The sequence below is a fragment of the Helianthus annuus genome, chromosome 5, assembly GCF_002127325.2.
Source record: "Helianthus annuus cultivar XRQ/B chromosome 5, HanXRQr2.0-SUNRISE, whole genome shotgun sequence".
NCBI lineage: Eukaryota > Viridiplantae > Streptophyta > Magnoliopsida > Asterales > Asteraceae > Helianthus > Helianthus annuus.
In genome coordinates this window covers 152,500,975-152,525,081 of record NC_035437.2, presented here as the reverse complement: position 1 = coordinate 152,525,081, position 24,107 = coordinate 152,500,975, and the positions used below count along the sequence as shown (strand labels likewise).

Below are 24,107 nucleotides of genomic sequence, written 5' to 3'. Positions count from 1 at the left end.
GTAGACCAAAGGAAACAAGGTCATGTTTAAGTAGGATCAGCAGGTGCAACATCAAGCTGTCTCAACAGGAAAAGGAGCTGGCTCAGGAGCAGACCCTAGGTCGTGTAAGGGTGTGGGATCTCGAGCAGGTGGTAGTATAACAGTCATAGTGGTGTCGTTGTCCGAGTCAGTAGCAAAAAGCGGTAACCTGCCTGTTTGTAAAGCCGTAAATGTCGCAGACTCAAAGGAGTCTGAAATCGAGTGTATACTAGAATCAAAGGATAGCTTGATAATAGGGATCTCATAACGTAAAATTAGTAACAACGTTCTCATCTAACTTTCCTTCATCCTGGGTGTCAACGGGAGGATCATCAACAAGCAAATTAATGTCGTCATCAAACAATTTGTCAAAGAGGCAGATCCTCGGGGGAAATAACCACGAGAGGTACAACGTCAAGGATCGGAGCCAGGAGGTGCTCTCTACCGAAGTGTCCAAATGGTAAGGTGGTCATGGACCGAAACAAGAATGACAGGAAGATTCTCGTCAAGGAAGCCATCAGCAAGGGTAATTCATTGCCAAAGTCTGGCAGCGCAGACGGTTGGAAGTCGTCCTCGTCCTTGGTCAGCATGTCAGGTTGCTTTCAGTGTCTGACGTAAATATCTCCAGCGCAGGTATGGTCTCATCAGGTGTGGTCCCTTCATCTGTGGCGGTGGCCATAGGGTCGTCATCATCTGACAATCCGTTCCCTGAGGAAAGTGACGTGTGTGCCGGTACATAATAGTCATAGCATGCATATTCACAGTAATCATTAACACTTTGTGTATTGCAAATAAAGACAATTCATAATGTAATCATGTATTCACATATTCGTCCTAGTCTTCCCAGACTATCCCACCCAACCTCTCAGACTGAACTCCCTAGTCTCTCAGACTAACTCCCTGGTCTCTATGACCAAATCTCCCCAGTCTCTAAGACTAACTCCCTGGTCTCTAAGACCAAATCTCCCCAGTCTCTAAGACTAACTCCCTGGTCACCAAATCTCCCCAGTCTCTAAGACTAAATCCCTGGTCTCTAAGACCAAATATCCCCAGTCTCTAAGACTAAATCCCTGGTCTCTAAGACCAAATCTCCCCAGTATCTAAGACTAAATCCCTGGTCTCTAAGACCAACTTTCCCAGCCTCTAAGACTAAATCCCTGGTCTCTAAGACCAACTAATTCTCCCCAGTCTCTAAGACTGACCTCCCTCAGTCTCTAAGACTGAACCTCCCTCAGTCTCTAAGACTGAACCTCCCTCAGTCTCTAAGACTGAACCTCCCTCAGCCTCTAAGACTGACCTCCCTCAGTCTCTAAGACTGAATTATAAACATAAATTTTGAAATGTGTATTTGTGCCTTTTGTTTGTAAAAATGTTTGTTCCCTGGATTTGGACGTTTTGTGTATGCAATGAAAACATGTCGTAAAACATTTTCGTGAGAGCCCTAATGATCGTAGTCTAGACTCGAGAAAGAATCCTAGTTCGCTACGATCGAAGCTCTGATACCAAGCTGTCACACCCTGACTTTTGCGGAAGCGTGATTATGGTGTGACTTTCTTGTTATCATTGCATTCAACCATATCAAACAACTATATGAAGAAAACCAAAGATTTGTCATCCATAAAATGAGTTTAAAACATAACAACACTGTCTAGAACGTAGACTTCAAATTTAAGTTTTACAAACCATAGGAATTGTGTAAAAGCTCGCTAAGGACTCGTCAAAAGATATTAGTTGTAACCAAAGTTTGGGAGACGTGTCTCGTCCAGGAGTAAGACACACTGACCAAACCCAAAGACCATGGATGACATCTTTATGCTTAACATGACTTGAAACTCCAACGCCCGCCAGATCCATACTTAATTTCCTGAAATACATGTAGTTTGAAAAACATCAACAAAAGTTGAGCGAGTTCATGTGTGTGTGTATGAATAAGCCTTTAAAGTATGTCTGTATAAAATGTATGTCCCTGGTATGTAGCAATAAGAAAAACAGATCAATTAATGTTTAGCTAATACATTAATAAGTGACATGGCCTAGGAAGCACTCAAACCTGTATGCGTATTTCGTACCAGCCCCTCCGGCGGAACGACATAGTCACCACATGCAGCCAACTCGCCGGCCCATGGGTGGGGCTCGCAACACCCAATAGATCTATCACTCATGCCCCTCGGTCCTTATACAAGGATTAATGGTCTTAAGACAATAGCCTACCCATTCACGTGATCTAGTAGTACATTCCTTAGCTAATCATACCATGTATAAAACGTTTGTAATCAGTATGTAACATGTATTTCATCCCCGAAGTTGTAAAACTGAAAACAGTTAAAAGAAAAGGGGGACATGAACTCACAGTTTTGCGTTCTTCGAATCTGCCTGTAACTCAAAGTGTCCTCTGGTGTACACGACTACCTACAATGTACTATGGTCTTATTAGACGAGCGGGTCGTGCCTTGACTTAGTATTAATTAGTGCCTTTGAGTTATGTTTCCAAGTGTCTTCATCATTATTCCAAGTTATATAATTAGTTGCTAAAATAATAAATATTTTAACTTGAAATTTTGGAATAATTTGTTAAACAATATTTTTGTAGTAATACTTCTCATGTATTTGTATTCGTCTTTCCTTCCCAAGGATGGGGGTATCTCATGCATGTGTATTCGTATTTTTGTATGTGTGTCTTTAGCCATGTATTGGCATCGTATTCCGGTGTATTATTCCAATTAAAAATATACCAATATATTCCCAATATATATTTCCAAAACAATATATTTTCAAGTCTCACTCAGAAAATATTTATAACTTATTTGTCAAAAATAATGTATTTCCAGAAAATATATATTTTTCCCAAAAATCATATATTTTCTAAATATACTTAGGAAAATATATTTTTAACTCCCCAAAAATAATATATTTTCTCTTTTGTCGAAAATATGATATACTTGGTAATATATACGAAAATCATATTTTCACTCCTTTCGTTTCCAAAATAATACTTACCAAAGATATACTTATAAGAGTATTTTCCAGAATATTTCATAAGTTACGTTTTATTGGTCGGCTTTACAATATTAAGTGTGTAACTTATATTTCGTTCCTTGTGATTTCTGGTATTATTTTGGAGTTGTATATTTCGTGGTATTTGTTAAGTTATATTATTTTACCCTAAAATAATATAACTATTCCATATAATAAACAAATATTCACACAAGTGTCTTAATATAAAATATATATTTGTCCATTTTTATTTACAAAAACCAACCTCCGATACCTGTATTTTGTTACAAAAATTATGGCAAGGTTTATCTTTGAAAAGCATAGTTTAAAATACAGTAGAAAGCACTTGTCTAGAAAATATTTTCTAAGTGTTTGGATTTTTTGAAAATTTCGCCATAGTTTCCTTTGTAAATGGAGGTGTCCATGCTTTTTTGCATATCATTTTCTTTTCGAAAAACATTCAAACAATCAAACAATCAACAACAATTCTCTATACAATATTATACTCACCAAGTGTAAAAACAATACACTTTACATAATAACATGAACTTGATCCTTCATAAAAATGCGTAGTAACTTGGTAAAGTGTTTAGTAGGTTTAGTTATCCTTTAAAATGTATTTATTTCTTTAAAAACTTCATTTTTAAAGAGGCTGGGTCTTTACAACTTCCAAACACATTTTCTAAAAATGCTTCTTTATGAAATATTTTTGTTACACAAGTGTTTCTACACTTGTTTAACCCTTAAAAATAGTATTTGTTTTTGTAAGAACCAAGATCTACTAAAGCTCATATTTCAAGCTCGGTTCTTTTGGAATACCATTTTAGATCTATATGATTATAAACCCACTTTGTTTATTATTTTTCAAGAAATAATATATCTTTTCAAGTTCATGTCTTTCATGAGGATGATTTTATAAATCTCTAACATTTTTTTCCTCTCATCTTGCTAGATTATGTTTTTAATCATGATCTAGCAAGATCATATAATGATTTACATCATTTACACAAACCAACAATCATCAAGCATCATAACAACACTAAACAACATGATTTCTTTAAGATTTCTTATAGTTTTATGCTTATGTTCATGTTTCATCTTCAAGTTTCTTAGTGTACTTCATGATTAACTTCATGTAACCTCTTTTAACCACCAAAAATAGAAGTAAAATGGAAAGATCATGGTTCTTACCACTAGCTCAAGGCTAGGGATGATCAAGTGTAGAAATGAAGTGGATAAAAGCAAATGATGAAGGTCCTTCAACTTCCGAAAGCTCCAAGCTTCCTAACTATGCTTCTTACACCTTAATAACACTAGAGGATGGTTGGAACTTGAATGAAAAATGATGGGTGTGTGGGTGTGTTCTTGACCGTAAGTAGAAGGAAGGAGGAAGAAGAAGAAGAAAAGTGTTGGTGATTTGTGAAAGTTATGAAGGTTATGGACTTAGGGAATTACTTATAATCTTCCACCATTTTATAAACCATTGTGTAATATGTCTTGTAGTAGGAGACAAGATCTTATATTATATTGAAATAAAATCTATTAAATAGGCCATGTGTTGGCCATATACTAGGTTTAACTAAACTAGTTAGTTACTAGTTAAATTTTAAGTATGTAGTTAAGATCTAGTTACTAGATATTTATATGGGGTGTTATGATGTTCGGGGACCATAACTAGCTTGGTAATGATGAAACAATTCTTCTTGTGAAAATTTGGTGTTTTGGGTAGTGTCCGTTTGTTCGGTTAGATAGCGTTCCGTTAAAGTGCTAAGTTATACCGTATAGTGTCTTTTATGTAACTTGTTGTGACACTTTCAATTGCAGGCACTTAGGAAAGCATACAGGACCATTTTGCCATATTTTTGCAAGTGACTAGCATATTTAAATGCTGAATTTTGTTATAGATGCAGAATTTTGCATTTTAAGTGGGTTTTAGGCACTTTCCGGCACCTAAACTATCACCTAGTGACGCAGTTTTATGGTCCTTACTTCCCTACACTCCATACTAGTTTAGTATCTTGTCTCTGGCTCATACTGGCCTCAAAAACATTGTTTGTCTATGTGCTGGCATTGTCAGCATGTTTCTGAATTATCCGCTCACTGTGCTAACTGTGCTTTGTGCATCAAGTTTGTCACTAAGGTTTGTGTGCAATAAATGGAGTGACAGTATGAAATGTGATGCATATGTGTGTATGATACAAAAATCATAGGGCAGTTTAATCATCAGTTGGAATTTAGCACAGTTATTAAGCACAAATCAATATTAATTAAACGTACGGATGCATGCAAATTTGACAGTTGTCACATGGCTTCCATTAAGAAAATTTCGTCCCCGTGAAGCGAGGTCATGGGTGCTAACTTAACACAGATAGTACGGATCGATAGCGATAGCGATTACGTTACGCGATACACGATGAGCGATGGATAAATATACGAGCGATAGAGCGATACACAAACGATAGAGCGATAACCCACGTTATGCGATGGCACGATTCACATAATAAGCGATTGAGCGAACACACCATTAAACGATTGAGTTTGCGAAATACCCATAATAAGCGATAGCGATTGCGAGGTAGATTCTAGCGATAATGCGATTGCGAGCGTGTTGACTTACGAAAGTCTTGCGATTAGACGCTTTGAGTTGCGTTTGAGTTTGTTACGCCTTGCGATGTAGTGTAATGTGTCGAAAATTGCCACAATAGTATAATAGGTCTGCGTTCCAACTCCACGTGGCACTTTCTTCACAAAATTTCAGTTAGCATGGCGAAACACCGTCATGTTTCAACCATGCGCCTCTGTTTCGTGAATAGGTGTCACACTTTGTCAGACATGGTCAAGAAGCTTATATATAGGAAGTACCAGCGGCGTATCCACCACGCTTAACCATGCCCTGAATGTTAAGGCATCATTGAAACTCACTACGATTTCCGTGCACTAACCAAAATAATCCCGTGTGCACCCGTGATTAAATTGATTCTTCCACGTCTATCGTACCTTATCTCAAGAACGCATAGTAGGGGTAAAATACATTTTATAGTACATAGTGCTAGCGTATAGATTGTGCGCGAGTATAAGAGAGAAATAGAATCCACATGCGTCGAGAGATAGAATAAGCTTCCACATATAAAAGAGATTGACGGCGATAAGTCGTATTATTACAACAACATCATTAATAAGCAAAATAACGTTGTTGTGGAGTACTTCTGCGGAGACTGTGGTTGTTGTAGAAAATCCTCAAGGCTGCGGTCCTGTGCGACAGTGCTGCATAAGATGACCATACTAGTTGCAATTCCCGCAATAGCGACAGTTAGCTTCGGGCGGGTGATGATACGTACACGTGTAACACAAGGGATGAGTTCCGTTGTAGGCACGTTTCAAGTGAACTGGAGCTGCTTGGAGAGGTTCTGGTTGCGACAGTCCAGTTGTTGAAGAGTCTGGGCTTATGGTCTTTCGTTTACGGTTGGGCTGAGCTTCCTGAGATGATGCAGTGTCGTCGGCGGATTCGTCTGATGATTCGCTGGAGATATCATCGGAGGAATCTTCAGAAGAATCGTCGGTAGAATTGTTGGAAGAATCGTCGGCTGGATCGATAACGATTGCTTGTTGAGCTTGTTTGATAGGATTCTTGGAGAAGGATCCGCCCAAGACTCGTTTGTCGTTGATTTCTGCGGCCAAGCGGTAGGTATCTTTGATGGTAGCAGGTCTTGTAGCTTTGACAAAATCGCCCACACATTCAGGCAAGCCGCGAATGTACTTCGTGATGGCTTTTCATGAAGTGTTGACTTGACTTGGGCAGATTATGCTAAGTTGTTTAAACCTTGCAGTGTAGCCAACATTGTCACCTTCGATTTGCTTGATTTCCCAAAATTCGTCTTTTAGCTTCTGGACTTCGTGGGGAGGACAATACTCTTTCTTCATGAGCTCTTTCAGCTCATCCCAAGAGAGAGCGTAAGCTGTGGAGATCCCACGTTTGTTACGTTCATCGGTCCACCAGTCGGGTGCTAGCGATTGAAATACTCCGGTAGCGCAAGTAGTACGAAAACCATCGGGACACCCACTCAGTAGAAGGGTAACTTCGATCGGACGGATATCCGTTCAGTGTTCCAAAACTCTTGAGAGTTGGCTTGAATACTAAGGTGGAACCAATATACAAGTCGTTCGGCTGACGGTCGTTCGGATGGCTGTCCGTTCGGACTATAGTCCGTTCAGACAGTAGTCCGTTTGGACGGCGCTCCATCCTGGTCAACCTGTTCGACTTACATTTGGTTGTTTTGATTGTTTTCCGTTTTATCGAGACGTTTTGATATCGTGCTAAGCAACAGAAAACTCGTCAATACTTGGTACTCCTGATCGGACAAGAATCACCCGAATCCGACTAGTAACTGTTCGAGACGGTGTTCCATGTTTAACCCGAAATCGGTGGTCTCGTTGATAGAATACAGATCTTGAACCAACATATCAACAAGAAGGAGTAGAAGATCAGAACAAGCTCCGATTCTATGGGTTTGAGTGCATCGAGTGTAAAAGAGTTGAAAGAAAGTTAGAAAAACCATCTTTCAATCCCTTTCACCATGAATATGTTCAGATCTATGCAAGATCTTTGTTTATTTATGTGGAAATCATTCAGACCTAAGTTGTTCTTGGTGGATTGAAGCCAAACATGAAGTTCATAAGAACACCATGATGACATCATCCTAGAACACCTTGAATCTAGTGATTTCACGGTTAAAAGTTGAGATTCAAAAGGTAGAAAGGTGTAGGAGTGCGTGTAGATCAAGAAAGTACAAGATTTAGGTTGAAAACTTACAAAAATCGCGAGAAATCGAGGGAAAATAGCCCAGAAGCGTGCTGGTCGAGTGGGAGCTGTCACATCACTGTCCAAGTGATATGACAAGTGTTATTTATAGGCAAGAAAGGAGAGGAGGTGGTGCAGTGATTTGGATCGGATGGCTTGTCCGATCGGTTGGCTGTCCGATCGGAGGGCTGTCCGATCGGAAGGCTGTCCGATCGGATGGCTGTCCGATCGGATGGCTGTCCGATCGGACGGCCGTTCGATCAAACGCCTCCGGCGAGCTGAGTTTTGGCGTTCCGCTTCGATTGTTAAGCGTTGCGATAGTTTGGTTACACATTCTCATCCACATTTTCATATATTTATTATAATTAGCCACGTTAGGTCATATATACATATCCATATTTCAAAGTTGCGATACAATAACCGGTTTCGTTTCGAATATGCGTTACTTTGCGACGCTTCACGGTCATCGAGGAGGGTAGAATAGGTCCTCACTCAATGTCATCGTGAATGTTAATGTGTGTGACGCGATGTGCGTTTTGAGTAATGAGTTGCACTGCGACACATCACGACTATCAATGAGGGTAGAATGGGTCCTCACTCGACATCTTCGTGGTTGTCAGCAAGTACAATGTGATGTGATAGCGATAAAGTATGCGATAATATGTGAAAATATTGCGAGATAGCGATGTATGCGATATAGTTACATTATGATCCGAATCTCTGGTACTAGGCGTAACGAGTATATCGAGTAGTAACAACGCACGAACGTGCGGGTTGTTACACCTACTTAGCAACTATCACTTACTTTGTTTAACTTGTTCGAAAATCCAATTGTAAACTACATTCTGACCATATGTCTACCAACTACCCATTCTGGCACATCCCTCTGTAGTCGAGCTATAAGCCCCTACTCAAAAGAAAACATAACCTTGTAGATACCTTGCGAATCAAAACCTTTGACTCGTTATCCATAACTTGCGATGGTTATTTCTTTCCAATCTGTGGCATTGGATGATCATACATTATGCTCGCCTACAATTATAAGACTTGACAATTTAAAACATTAAATATCGGGTTCAATGGCAATCCCCATTTGACCCGTATGACTTATTTATACATTTCAACCATCTTGCATACAACATGTTTACATAAACATATTTATATGGGTAGAAGTTTAAATCATAACTTGCATAATACCCGCTTTTTAAAGAATATTTACTCGTTTGGTCTGTAATTACTTACAAATTCAAATCTTTCATTATATCATTCCTTCCCTTCTATGATTCGAATCCGTCTCGAGGATTCTGACATATCATTCATATCCTTCCTTCTTTCTATGTTCGAATCCGTCTCGCGGATTCTGACATAGCATTCATATCCTTCCTTCTTTCTATGTTTCGAATCTGTCTCGCGGATTCTAACATATCGTTCATATCTTTCATTTATCATTCACATCTTTCATTCCTTTCATGTTTCGAATCCGTCTCGCGGATCCGAACATATTATTCATATCTTTCATGCGTATTTGATACTTTCATATTCCTGAAAGTCTTACATTTCCTTCTCCCTCACGCCCACCTACTACCCAATTCTAACGGACACACCTGTAACTATTATCACGGTCTCACAAACGTCATATGTTTCTTGTGTACTGGCCAGGTACACAAATCCACATACTAGTTTCATGTTTTTGTGTAATCGTCCTTTCTGTCTGAAGAGTTAGGTTTCGGCACGTGTAATATTTTCAAAATTTCGTTACCATTCTATTATTATATGTCATTTAAAATTTCGCTTCACTTGATAGATTTTACCATTACATGCACCCACATGTTAAATTTACATACCTGGGTCAATTGTCTGATTACATGCCTTGGTGTCAGTCCTAGACCGCATTCACGGATCATCCTCTCCACGCAATTATACTTACCTTACACATAACATACTGTTAGTTTTCTTCAAATACATACTTAAGCACATACTTACCTTTGCTTCTACCCTTAAATCTTGATCGAGTCTCGGATTGTACGGGTTCCTTGTCACAAGAGCACACAGGTTTGAGTCAAGTATTTACCTCCTCATACTTGATTTTACTCAAACCAGGGCTCTGATACCAACTTATAACGCCCAGATTTCATAATCCGAAAAGTAATATTGTTATACTATTATTTAACAAAATTCGGGCATGACCCGTTCGTATTATGAACAATTCCCTGTATGACCAACATGTAAAAACTTAAATACGACACAACGGAAAATATGAGCCCAAAAATTTCGTTCTTAAAAAGTCATACTAACTACATGAAGACCCAATTACAAATTTTAATTCATTCATTAGAAAGGATTCACAATGTTACATTATATCAAGGCATCATGACCTATTTAAAACAAACTATGTGACCTTTCTTTCCCATACAACCCTTGCTCTTGACTCGATCTTCAAATCCTTATATTCTTCATACTGATGCTAAGTCCACGAAACCTGCATTCACCACATACATATGTGACGATTAGATTTGGTGACGTCATTTCTAAACTAAACATACGTAACCATTAGGCATTCCATATTCCTTCTTTTCGTGCCAGTCTTTTCGAATAAGTCTTCCTTGTATGATCATGCATTTCATTTCCTTAAACCTTCACAAGGTCCTTAATAGTGTACATGCATTCTCATTTCATACTCAAGATCCCGATGTAATAACTTAACACACAAACTTATTTAAGTTATACAAGCATGCACACACATCCCATTCATTCGTAAGCAACAAATCCTACTTCGTACTCAGGCGCAATCATACACGTAATCTAAAACACATACTTACGTACGTGGTTATGTACACATAACTTATGTACAAAATATACGAACATTCGTATTACTCCCCGTATCTAAATCATGCATACTTACATTCTTACATGCATATATTCACATTTACATACGTACATACCTTCCTATACCTCTACATATTTTGCATTCACTCATACGCATCTTCATGCATACATACATACACATTTACATACGTACCTACATTTCTACATCTCTACGTACATGCATATACTTGTTGACATGACTCCTATCCGTACATGTCACCACATTCGTAACACGGTTAGCTTACATACATTCATTCGTTCGGCTATCAAGTCATACAATATTTGACTTTTGTTAGTTGTTTAGTGCACATATAGGATATGTATCATCATGCTTCGTTACTAGCGTACATGACACGTAAATTAGCTAGTACATAACACGTAAGTTCTTGCATACAAAATTTACCATCTAACCTTAATCCTAAATATAATCCAATCTCATTTTAGATTGCGCCATTTATTTACATAACAATTACATTCACGCATCATTCCTACTTCATACCATGTTTCACAATATATGTATATTATGTTATCCTTATGCATCACATCACTTCCCAATCTATTCAAAACTACATGGTTTATCACTGAGGCATTTTGTCAAACACTTGATGGGCGTACAACATTTTAAGCATCATGTACATGAATTTTATGCATAACCCATTAGTAAACCATAAAAACTCAATCATTCAACCAATTTCACATGATTCATACATTCTACAACATGATTAGCTAACAATACATTAGTACATAATCATTCATTCATCAAAATTACTTAACTTATACAACTACAAGATTACCATGCTACTTGAACAAGTGGGCTTCTCCTCAAATCTTCAATACATTCAAATTCAAGCATAAGACATCTTCTATATGGTGAATCTAACATATATACATGTTCAATTTCATAAGATTTCACGGATTGACTAAAACCCACTTCATCAACTATCATTAAAACACATAATTTAACTTACTTGATGTTAGGAACACTTAGGGGATCATAGTGCTTAGTTCATGCATTCGTTTAGCCCTCAAATTCCTTCCAATTTGACTGATTTTGTGTTGTTAGGGTTTTGTTCTCCCCCCTTTCTCTCCTGCTCTTCACGTCGCACACACACACATATGTGTGTGTTGTGTCTAATTTTTTTTATAAAATCAAGTTCTCCTTTTTACAACTATGGTACCTTAAGTTTGCCATTCATTTTTCTTGCCCCATCATTCATTCTTTATTTGTTTTGGGCTAAATATTTTAACTAAGTCAATTAGTCTAATTATTGTATTTCATACCATAGAATATGGACACATATTAGCGAATTAAACAATTCGAGTTTTGGGGCGATACATGTTATAGCATACGAAATTTGGGGTGTTACAAAAGTAAAATAAATCGTTGTATATATTTACAATAATATCATCAATCTATTTAAACCGCTGATTAATGACTGGTAAAAGTTTTTCAATTCTTATAACGTGATTCAGAATTCTGGTTTTATCCCTTTCCTATATCTATGAGCAAACAAAGTTGTATAATCTTGATCTTAAAAGAAATTGAAAATTTGGAAGAAACTAGAAGAAAGTATGATATCATGTGTTATTAATTCATTTTTGTAAGTTCAATTGATTAGATAATAAATTGCATTGAGTTACATCATTACCCCCACATGGTATCAATACACCATTCAGGCATTCACTACACTCAAATGCTCAATGTTGTTATTTTTCACTAATACTTGTTTTATGCTCAATGTTGTTATTTTTCACTAATACTTGTTTTTAAAATGGCGATTGGTATAACAAATACCAAGTGTAAGAGGTTTGGTTAGCATAGTTCTTCGACTTACAACAATAAACAAATTGGACATTTGACTTTATTTTGTAAATAAAAATATCTTATTAGGTAGGAATTGGCTATAAAGTGAAGTTTTTCTTTATTCTATTTAGTTAGCATAGATCTTCGACTTACAACAATCAACAAATTGGACATGTGACTTTATTTTGTAAATAAAAATATTTTATTAGGTAGGAGTTATCTGCAAAGTCAAGTTTTTCTACAAAGTACAGAAAATCTTCTTGTGGTAACATATGACATCTAACAATTTAAAAAAAAAAAAGAGTATTAAGGTAATTCAATAATTAAGTTATTTTTGAAAGATATATTTCTAATTTCAAAAGCAATAAAAATGAGACTTTTAAGGAAGATATATATCTTTTAACAATTCAAAAACACGAATTACATACTTACGTATATTGCTTTCTGCTATCATCATTCATTCGATTTTTTTTTGTTTGTTTCTGTTGAATATTATGGATAAAAAACATGTCGATGTCTAATGCAATGGTTGATTATGGTAATGGTGAGCTTTCGTTTTTGCATGTACGTGAATTCGCTACGATGCGTTTTAGTTGTTTTGTGGTTTTTTAACAAGTAACATGTTAGGTGATCAAATCATGAACAATTTTTTGACCTTGTATTTTATCAGTTACATGTTTATTCGTATTGTGTTTTATCAGTTATAGGTTTAATAAAGGATAAGTCTTTCTAATTATTGATGTTGTATTTTTTTCAGTTATTGGTTCATCACGGTAGGTTATACCAGTTTACTATGTATTTATTGCCTTTGTGTTTTATAAGATTTTGTTTGTTCTTCACAAAGTCTTATATTGTATTTTTTTTTTCACAATCTACATGTATTGTATCGAATAGTATTATTTTCATGTTTTGTGTTTTTATTCACGATTTTGTTGCTTTAAATTTATTTTTGCATGTTAGATGTGTTTGTTTCTTCGAATAGTGTTTTATCATTTTGCAATGATCAAATGGTATGTTATTAGATTTGGTAAAAGACACAATTCAAACTATTCTTTTAAACAAATCATCCAAACTTTAAAAGACATATGCTCACTCAACCATCTACTAACACACACAAAATTCATCATTATAAAACATATCATTTCTTAAAACACACAATCCAAACTATCAAATATGTCAAAACACACCACACTGCCATATAAAACACACATCATTGTCAATAAAATAGATCAACTACTTGAAACATATAAAACACACATCATTGTCAATAAAATAGATCAACTACTTGAAACGTAATTTTTTTTATATGTGTAGCAATATGATACTCATATTAAAGATAAAAACATGGTTTTTATTATGGTGTAACTTAAAAAAAATTACGTATAAAAAGTTATTGACATTTTAAAAAGACGAGAGACGTTGTATGTGACTTGCATATGGGTTCTGAAATTTAAGGCATGCTAAATTTAGTTTTATACTTTTAATCTAAGAAATCAATTAATTTAATTAAAATAAATATTACTATTTTACCACTCATTTAATCTTATCCATTAACTAATTAAAAGAAATATTATAATTTTATCACCCATTTAATCTCATCCATCAATTTCTCTAATCTAATGATCATGATTAGTACTTGTAGTTTTTAATAAAAAAAAAAAAAAAAAAAAAACACACCTTGTAGAGTAATTCTGCTCTACATCGTTAAATCTTTACCTTGTTTCATATTAAATAAATTTCTCTTCCGTTCAGGCTCTCTCTCTCTGTAGTTTTGTCTCACTCTATTGAAGATGACACATGACTGCTTTGACTGTTCGTTAGGTTTGTGACGTGGCTCAGAGTACTATTCATAACTTTGTGTTTTTAATATATAGGATAATATTTGCATGAGTTGTCATTAATATTAATAATTTCAAGATGTAATTGATATGTGAATTGAAATTTTACCTACCGATACCAAAAAATATTTGCATGAGTTGTCATTAAATTTAATAATTACGTACTTTGAGAACGGTTTGTCAAAAGCTCGTACCAAGCCGTGTTTAAATGAGCTGCCGGAGTTCGAGCACTATTTAAAAGATGAGCTCGAGTTTAAGCCGATTTACAGCCTAAACGAGTCTATTTTTATATAATATTTATTTAATATTTATAGGATAATAATAATAATGATGATGATAATAATAGTTATAAATTTATATGAACTAGTATTAAGCTCGTGTAAAACTGTTTCAAACAGTACCAATGTTACACCACCGCCAATAACCATCACGTATTAATGTGAAGAAATTAGATTGTAACGTAAAACATAAAATATAATAACTAAGTCGACTTAGTACTCGCTCGTTGCGGTGAACCTGTTATGTTAAACAGGGAAAAACGACGTAAAAACGTTGACCATACACGTACATTGTGTTGTGTTAACTCGCAAATTTAGAACAAAGTGTTAAACGAAACATAAATAACGTTGAATCACACACGCACGTTACATCGTATTAACTCGCAAAATTTAGAACGAAACGTAAAACAAAAAATTTGCGAAATATGATAAGTATAGGGGACCAAAGTTAAAAATTAAAAAAAATTATGAGATTAAATTGCAAGTAAAAATAAAAATTTAAATAGTTTTGTATTAAAGTGTAAAATCAATATTTTTTTAAAAACACCCCTAAGCATGATGTATAACATTCAATGCATATATATGATTAATCATTGTATACATATATTAGTTAGTAAATAAAATAAAAGAGTCAAGCCCAAACTAAAAGTTGAGCTCTAAATGATTTGAGTTCAAACACAAAACACATACTGTATATATGTTATATTAACGTTTATTATATGTAACCAATTAAATTGTTTTTGTGCAATCGATATATACTGCCGGTTTTGATAGTGACGCGATTATGCAACATTGGTGCAAGTTGGTATGATAATGGGTGGAAACGGGTAAGATTGTAAGAGCTTTAAAATATTTTACTCTATCTTATTGCACTTTTTTTTTCATTTAGATAGTCCTTTTAGTAATATTTTTTAATTCAGACTGATGTGTTGTTGTATTTAAAAAAAGGTTTATAGATCCGATCATCAGTCGTACGCTTGGCACTTCTACTTTAAATTATACATTAGATATCATGAAACAAACAAAAGTTATATTGAGTGACATAAGAAAAGAAAAAACAAAAGTTATATCGAGTGACATAAGAAAAGAAATAAAAAAGTTGTTATATATACACACACATTCTATATATGTTCTTCTTTAAGAATATTTATATAATTTCTTATTATAAGTTTTGTTTTAAATTAATTATATTTGGTTATACACATTTTATAATATTATTTGATGTTTAAAAAATAAAAAGGACAAAAACTATGTATAATTAAAAAGGAAGTTCACTTTGGTCCAAAACCTAGCTTACTTATTTTTTAAACATAGATGTGGGTCTGATAAAAAGGACCCAATTTAATAAAGGTAATAAATTTTACTACGTTATGTAATGTATGTAAGGGTGTTTAAGATTGGATTATTCTTTTTTTTTTTTTTTGAAAAATAACTTCCATTAATAAAATCAACAAAACGCCAACACAGCCACCAAGGCGGAGGCTGAGAAGGCAAAACAAAAAACCAAATTACATGAAATCGAAATTACACTATTTCTTCCAATCTACCAACACATCATTGGATCTGATTCTAAACCACAGAAATCCTAAAGCTTTGACGTCCATCACGATAGAAACTACCGTTGTTGATGTATTAGAAAAAACCTTTTCGTTCCGAGCCTTCCATATCCGCCAACATGTGATAATAACTATACCTTGAAAAACCTTTCTCTTCAAATCTGATCCAGGAATCCTCTTGTATAGCTCGATCAGGTCGTGTATATCAAAAGCAAAAATACTAGGAACATTACACCACTCCGCGATACCTTGCCAAACTCCCGAAGTTAAAGCGCAAACCGTAAAAAGATGCTCCGTTATCTCTTCCATATCTTCACAAAAAACACAAATCTCACTACCCACCTGAATGTTTCTTCTCATTAAAGCACTTTTAGTCGGAATTCTATCCATCTCAACACGCCACCAAAAAATGTTACACTTGTTTGGCACCCACTTACACCACTCCATCTTGTACCAATTATCTCGAGCGACCCCACTATCTAGCCATCTCTTCACATTCGCAACCGTAAACGTTTTCTCCTTATTAGTTATCCAGTACCAATTGTCTTTACTATGCGTTAGAAACCGATCATCGTTCATAATCCTATAGTCCGTCAATTCCAAAAGTTCCTGCACAGAAGCAGGGCTGCTCGACCAGTCCCAGGCACAGACCACATCGCGGCCCCTCCTGCAAATTCGATCAGCAACAGTGTCCAAACTTTCGGATACTTAAACGGGTATCCGAATTTATAAGAAAAAGGGTAACTTTGTAGAATAGTAACCAACTTTTAAAAGTGTTCCAATTAGGTCACTCAAGTTTCAAAAATGTTCCAATCAGCTAAGTCAACATTCATTTTTCATTAAAATTAAGGATATTTTCATCCATTTCATAGGTAACCGTGGTGATGTGGGGTTTTGTTTTTTTTTCCTTTTATTTGATGCTAACGTCAAGTGATGATATTGATTGTATAACTTCTTTTTTTTATTTTTAGTGTAATTAAAGTGTTTTTATTTTTAATAAATATAATTTCATATATTAAAATAATCCGACCCTATCATTTTATGCTCCATTTTTTTATTGACACATAGAAAAAAGGACATAGGTCGATTTGAATGTTACGTTATCTAATTGGGACAAAAATAATATGAGTGACCAAATTAAAACACTTTGAAAACGTCTTTACTATTCTGTGACATTTGTTGGAAATTTATATATTATGAATGGATATTAATTTAGTGAGATTATAATTTAATGAAATTATAATTATTACTAGATTATTCATATGAAACATAAACTCTTAAGTAGAGATTTTATGTCAATTTATTAGTGTTTATTAGAGTTTATGTCTCTAATAAATCTCTAATTAAGTAGTAGACTCTTCATATGTAACATAAACTCTTAAGTAGAGTTTTTATGTCAACTTATTAGTTTTTATTAGAGTTTATGTCTCTAATAAATCTCTAATTAAGTGAGAGTTGTCTCTACCCATGTCTTTTGTATTAAAAGTAGGCTATGTGCCTAACTTGATAAGTTGATATATATAAAACTACAAGAGGAAGAATAAAAGTAGTAGACATGAAGTTATGCATGAAGAGTTCTTGAAGAAGAAGTACTTGACCCATATGTTGGGAATATATAGAGATAAGTTTCTCTACATGATTCAACTACAATTCTATTCTTAATTTCCAAAAGGTCTAACACTATGGTTTTATCCGGTGTAACCTCGGGCGCGTGGCCTTCTCCGGCAGTACAAACTGCTTCGGCTGTTGTACCCTGGGAGACAGACGCGTCGTCTTTAGTAGAGGCGCGAAATCTGTTTTAAGGGAAGCGTGTTGAACACGTGCCTCAGCCACAACCGTCAATATTTGTTTGTTCTTTTTGTAGGAAATTATTGTACAAGAAGACGTTGTTCAAGACCTCGTTGAAGCCTACACAACGAACTGAAAAAACAACGAACCATACAAGTAGACACCGTTAAAGATCAAGTTGAAGACTTTATCTTTTGAAGATATTGGTTTGAATCGATTGTTTTATTAAATATGTTATAGTTCATATTTATTTTCGTTTGAATTTGTACACGGTTCATGTACTACAATTTCCCAAAATTATGTAAAGAGAGTATCTTTACAAATTTTTATATTTATTTATATAATTTTTATTATAAAATTGTGACCCATGTCCTACAAACTTAAAACAGATTTCGTGAGATTGTGGCTACAATCTTAAAACCTTATTTATAAGAATTTTGGGTTCACGAAAAAGTTTATAATAAAATTATTTTTTAGAGATTATGATCATATATTTTTTTTTTTGGGAAATATGTTAGTAGTACAACTTGTTGTGTTTGGATTTATTGAGATTGAGGTACAATCTTAAATCCTATACCGTGGTACAAAACGAATAGTTTTGGTTGAAACGTTTGGTTTTGAAACGATTTTGAAAATCGTTAATTTTTCTAACTTTGTGTTAGATGGGGTTTAATAGTGTAAACCATACGTTTTTTGTAAACGTTAATTTCTCTAACGTGTGCGTTAGACCGGTTTTATTTTTATAAGCAATACGTTTTTTGTAAACATTTCATGTTCTAACTTGCTTGTTAGAAATGATCATATTATTTATATAATATGGTTTAAAAAATGAGTGTTAAAAATAAGTTTACTTTATATAAACTAATAAGCCTTATAATGATTTTTGTAATCATTTATTTCTACACGAGCGTGTTAAAATTGGGTTATTTATACAAACTAATAAGTTTTATGACGGTTTTTGTAATCGTTTTATTTATGACGGTTTTTGTAATGGTTTATTTCTAACGAGCATGTTATAACTTATTTATTGATAAACTTTATAACAATTTTTGTAATTGTTTACTTCTAACAAAAGTGTTAGAAGCGGTTTATAAAACTGTTAAATTTGAAAATGATTTTTGTAATCATTTGTATTCTAACATGTGTGTTAGAAATATTCATGGAAAATGTTAGTTTGGAAGCAATTTTTAATTGTTTATTTTCTAACGTGTGTATTGGAAATGACTTATTTATTTGAACAATATTTGTGTTTATAGCAAGTCGAATTAACATTTTGTGGAAATGTTAATATTTCTAACGTGCGCGTTAGAATTTTCTTTCATTTTAACATGATTGTTAAAAATGGTTAAATACAAATGCTTTGAAATGTTTTATGTAATCATTTTATATAAGTAATTTGTTGTAGCATTAATTTTAATGAATATAAACACTTATATTATTCTTTGTATGGTTTAGAAACAAAAGGTCATATATTGAAGTTGATGTTTGATTGGCTTCAAGATTCAAATCACCATAAAGTGATGGTGTAACCTTAATTTGTGATTTCCAAATCAATTTGAATGAAATTTTAATTACTAATTAAACTCTTCAAATGGTGAAACTCTTGAGTAGAGTTTTAATGATGGCATTTGATGAGTTTTATTAGAGTTTAAGTCTATCATTATTGAGACTCTTAACTCTTCATATGTTGAAACTCTTGAGTAGAGTTTTAATGATGACATTTGATGAGTTTTATTAGAGTTTAAGTCTATAATTATTAAGACTCTTAACTCTTCATATGTGAAACTCTTTAGTAGAGTTTTATTGATGACATTTGATGAGTTTTAATGATGACATGTAATGCCTTAATTTGGTTATGTTTATATATATAAAATGACTTAAATTTCTAACACATGTGTTAGAAAATGTGTATCACGAATACAAGGTTAGAAATTGTTCATAATGAACATAAATGTTTTATGTAAACATTTAATTACATATATGTGCATTAAAAATGATGAGAAATTGTTTATTTTATAAGCTATATCTTTGGAAAACGTTTTATGTAAACGTTCGATTCTATAATGTGCTTATTATAACATTTTTTTATCTAACATGCTTGTTAGAAAATGTTATTTGGTGAAAAACAACTTGGTGTTGTTGTGAACAAATTTAATTATTCAAGTTTACTGCTTAAATGTAGTATTTGTAACAACTTGGTGTTGTTTTAAGCATAATTGTCCAAGTTTAAAGTTTCAAGATGAAATGGGGAACTTGTACTTACAAGTGCATGGAGTCTTATTGAGGGAGTACCTCAAGACATGCCATGGGACGATATTGTTGAGAAGATTTCAGTCAGATTATAAAGTGTTGAAGATAAAAGCACTTTGCTATTTGATGTCTACATATTGTCTATGCTTCCGTTTAAATTTCAAAAGTGATTGACATTTATGATTTAGTTTCCAATGTATTTTATTGTTTTGTGTTCAATATCTTCGGATAACACATGCAATTTTTTACAAAGAAATAAATCACTAATGTTTGTGACGTATAAATTATTTTTGTGAAAATAATTATAACGCCAATTATACATTGTTTAACAGAATATGGTTTTAAACGGATAGTACATGAAAATTCTTGGACATAAACAACTTAAGAGTTGTTGCATTGACTAAATGTCAAAGACGAGACATCAAATGTGTAACCACATCATGAGAGAATAATGAAAGAACGTACTAAGTGTATTGAGATGAAATACACAAACGAGATTCATGTCGACATACTTCGTTAGGAGTCATTGGAAAATTCATAAGTGTGAATAATAAATCTTGCGAGATTTGTTCCAAGTGATCTACATGTAGATGCGTCTACCACTTGATTATTGTTAGAACTATATGGAGATTTTACCTTCGTTTGGGAGAGCATCCTAAATATACATATTTCCTAATGAATAACAATAATTGTGTGCAAATCACTTATGGCAAAATTATGAATGCCATGTTGTTGAATGTCGATCTAGTTGACTCTATCTCACACATAATAGTGATTGTAGACGAGAAACATTCATCTTGTTGTTGATGAATGTGTTCACCAAGTGACTTGGGTTAAGACTTATGTTTAAGTACTTATGAGTCAATGGTAGATTGTTGGAGATCAAAGGTAAACAAGTTATGTTCCTTAAATGAATGATGAAATTTAGCTATGTGCTATATACAATAATTTATGAGACCTTCCTAAGTATTGATGTTTTAGGATTATGAATAAGTCTCATTATTTTGTCTTAACAAGGGATGAATGTTGTAAAGTGATATTATGATATCCTTAAGGCTGTGAAGAATCAGAATGATGCATCTTCTGTTCACATGCTAAAGTATTGTAGTCTAAAGCATGCTAGACTAGTACTTGGTTAATTGTGGGTCTTGACGGAGACTAATTAACTCTAAACATTCAAATGTGTATGAACACAAAAAGAATTTGTGTAGAGACAAAGTTGAGGGAGAATTTTCATTCATTATAAGGAAAAGACATGTAACTTTTTAAGAGTTTGTTCGAAAAGCTAATGAGGAGAACTCATTGTCTAAGCTTATTCTAGATGTTAAATTAGAATTATTCTAAGTTGGTGATAAACTTATGACAATGACATGTGTTGCTTTGCTTAGCTCGGAAGCTTATGTAAGCTAATGCAATATGAGTTGAATTCACTGATACAACGAGGTTGATCTTGTTCAATCATAGGTGTATAAATGTCGCCATAAGTGGTGTTACTGAAATGTTGATCAAATGGCAAGAAATGTGGGGGAGGATCCATTTAAGAAACAACCCTATAAGGGTATGTAGAAATGGTTCTCATTAACCCATCTAGATGTTATCCAATAACACTTCAATGTGGGGGTGTCTTGCATTTGTTTTTGGCAATAAGGATTTTGTAATCCAATCTACTATTGCAAATAGACGACTTAGTGGAGGACACAAATGTCATAGTGCATAATGGAGATGTGTTTGCCTTAAATGATAAATGTATCATTCTAAGACAAATATTATAACCAGATTCATGTGGCCACTGAGGTTATAGTCTTAGAAGTTGACAATAGGCAATGTTAACGTTCGAGTTACGAACACGTCATGACAATTGATCTCAACTGCAAAGTTATCTTTAGTGACTTGTCAAAGACAAAGATAATGTTATGGATCCAACAACCTAAGGGTTTATTAGAGATCAAGTTGTGGAATGAGACTAAAGCCCATGGAAAAAAGGTGTATGAAGGAAACCTACCTTAGCTGACTAGAGATCCCAAGATCTAAGTTCAATAGGACAACGAATTCATATACCTAAGGGTGGTCACTATGGGGGCATAACTGATATGCATAAGCTAGTATATATGGTTATATATACTCCCTAAACGATAAAAGGGTGTTTAAATACGTCCTAGTTCATTCCTATAAAATTTAGTGACAAATTGTGAGGCTAAGCATAATATGTGGTAAATGATTTTGCGTAATCATGATAACCACGCTGCTTTTAATGATTTAAGGAGAATCACCTATGTTAGAGAGAAGTGGGGTCGCTTCGAATGGAATTGGGGGCACAATTCCTAGAGCTCTCGCAGAACCAGGAAAGTGTTCCACGACCATTATTGGACACGACTATGAGGGGATGACCCGGCTAAGGAGAGTATTGTGTGAAGTGTATTGTCGTCTACACAAATAGGGGTTTGTTCAAGGACATCGTGTCTACAAACCGCTAGGAGGCTAAGTATGCTTCACAACGGAAAGTTCAAAGGGACACCTACTTATCCGGCAATACTCAACTGTCGAGGTTCCATTGGAAACTTTATGTGTTTTAATCAATCTCCATTCATGTGGGGGATTGTTGGAAATTTATATATTATGAATGGATATTAATTTAGTGAGATTATAATTTAATGAAATTATAATTATTACTAGATTATTCATATGAAACATAAACTCTTAAGTAGAGATTTTATGTCAATTTATTAGTGTTTATTAGAGTTTATGTCTCTAATAAATCTCTAATTAAGTAGTAGACTCTTCATATGTAACATAAACTCTTAAGTAGAGTTTTTATGTCAACTTATTAGTTTTTATTAGAGTTTATGTCTCTAATAAATCTCTAATTAAGTGAGAGTTGTCTCTACCCATGTCTTTTGTATTAAAAGTAGGCTATGTGCCTAACTTGATAAGTTGATATATATAAAACTACAAGAGGAAGAATAAAAGTAGTAGACATGAAGTTATGCATGAAGAGTTCTTGAAGAAGAAGTACTTGACCCATATGTTGGGAATATATAGAGATAAGTTTCTCTACATGATTCAACTACAATTCTATTCTTAATTTCCAAAAGGTCTAACACTATGGTTTTATCCGGTGTAACCTCGGGCGCGTGGCCTTCTCCGGCAGTACAAACTGCTTCGGCTGTTGTACCCTGGGAGACAGACGCGTCGTCTTTAGTAGAGGCGCGAAATCTGTTTTAAGGGAAGCGTGTTGAACACGTGCCTCAGCCACAACCGTCAATATTTGTTTGTTCTTTTTGTAGGAAATTATTGTACAAGAAGACGTTGTTCAAGACCTCGTTGAAGCCTACACAACGAACTGAAAAAACAACGAACCATACAAGTAGACACCGTTAAAGATCAAGTTGAAGACTTTATCTTTTGAAGATATTGGTTTGAATCGATTGTTTTATTAAATATGTTATAGTTCATATTTATTTTCGTTTGAATTTGTACACGGTTCATGTACTACAATTTCCCAAAATTATGTAAAGAGAGTATCTTTACAAATTTTTATATTTATTTATATAATTTTTATTATAAAATTGTGACCCATGTCCTACAACATTTTCCTTATAAATAACAAAAATCCATTTCGTGAATAGATTAAAATTAAACATGTATTCGATTTTTTCAAATTTCATACATTGAAAACAAAAAAAAAAAGCATTCATGAATCCACACCCGAATCCGTTTATTTACTAGTTTTATCATATTTAAACTAAACATAGTGCCCATATAATATACGTTTACTATTTATTTTTAATTTTTAGATATCGGATAATTCGATTATCTGAACTTTTTAGATACCCACATCTGAATCCGGGAAAATAATGGGACCCAAAAAAACTCACTTCAAGTTTAAAACAATTATAAAAAAAATACTAATAGCCCAAT

The 24,107-nt window shown here is 33.9% G+C and overlaps 1 protein-coding gene across 1 annotated transcript; it reads right to left on the bottom strand.

Annotated features, from left to right (window-relative positions):
- Positions 1 to 16,124: 16,124 nt before the first annotated feature.
- LOC118492187 lies at positions 16,125 to 16,730 on the bottom strand. The gene has a single exon (XM_035990018.1). The coding sequence runs from the start codon at positions 16,728 to 16,730 to the stop codon at positions 16,125 to 16,127; it is 606 nt and encodes a 201-aa protein (XP_035845911.1).
- Positions 16,731 to 24,107: the final 7,377 nt, after the last annotated feature.

Coding starts and splice junctions, on each gene's coding strand:
- LOC118492187 (XM_035990018.1), bottom strand. CDS start 16,730: ATGAACGATGATCGGTTTCTAACGCATAGTAAAGACAATTGGTACTGG.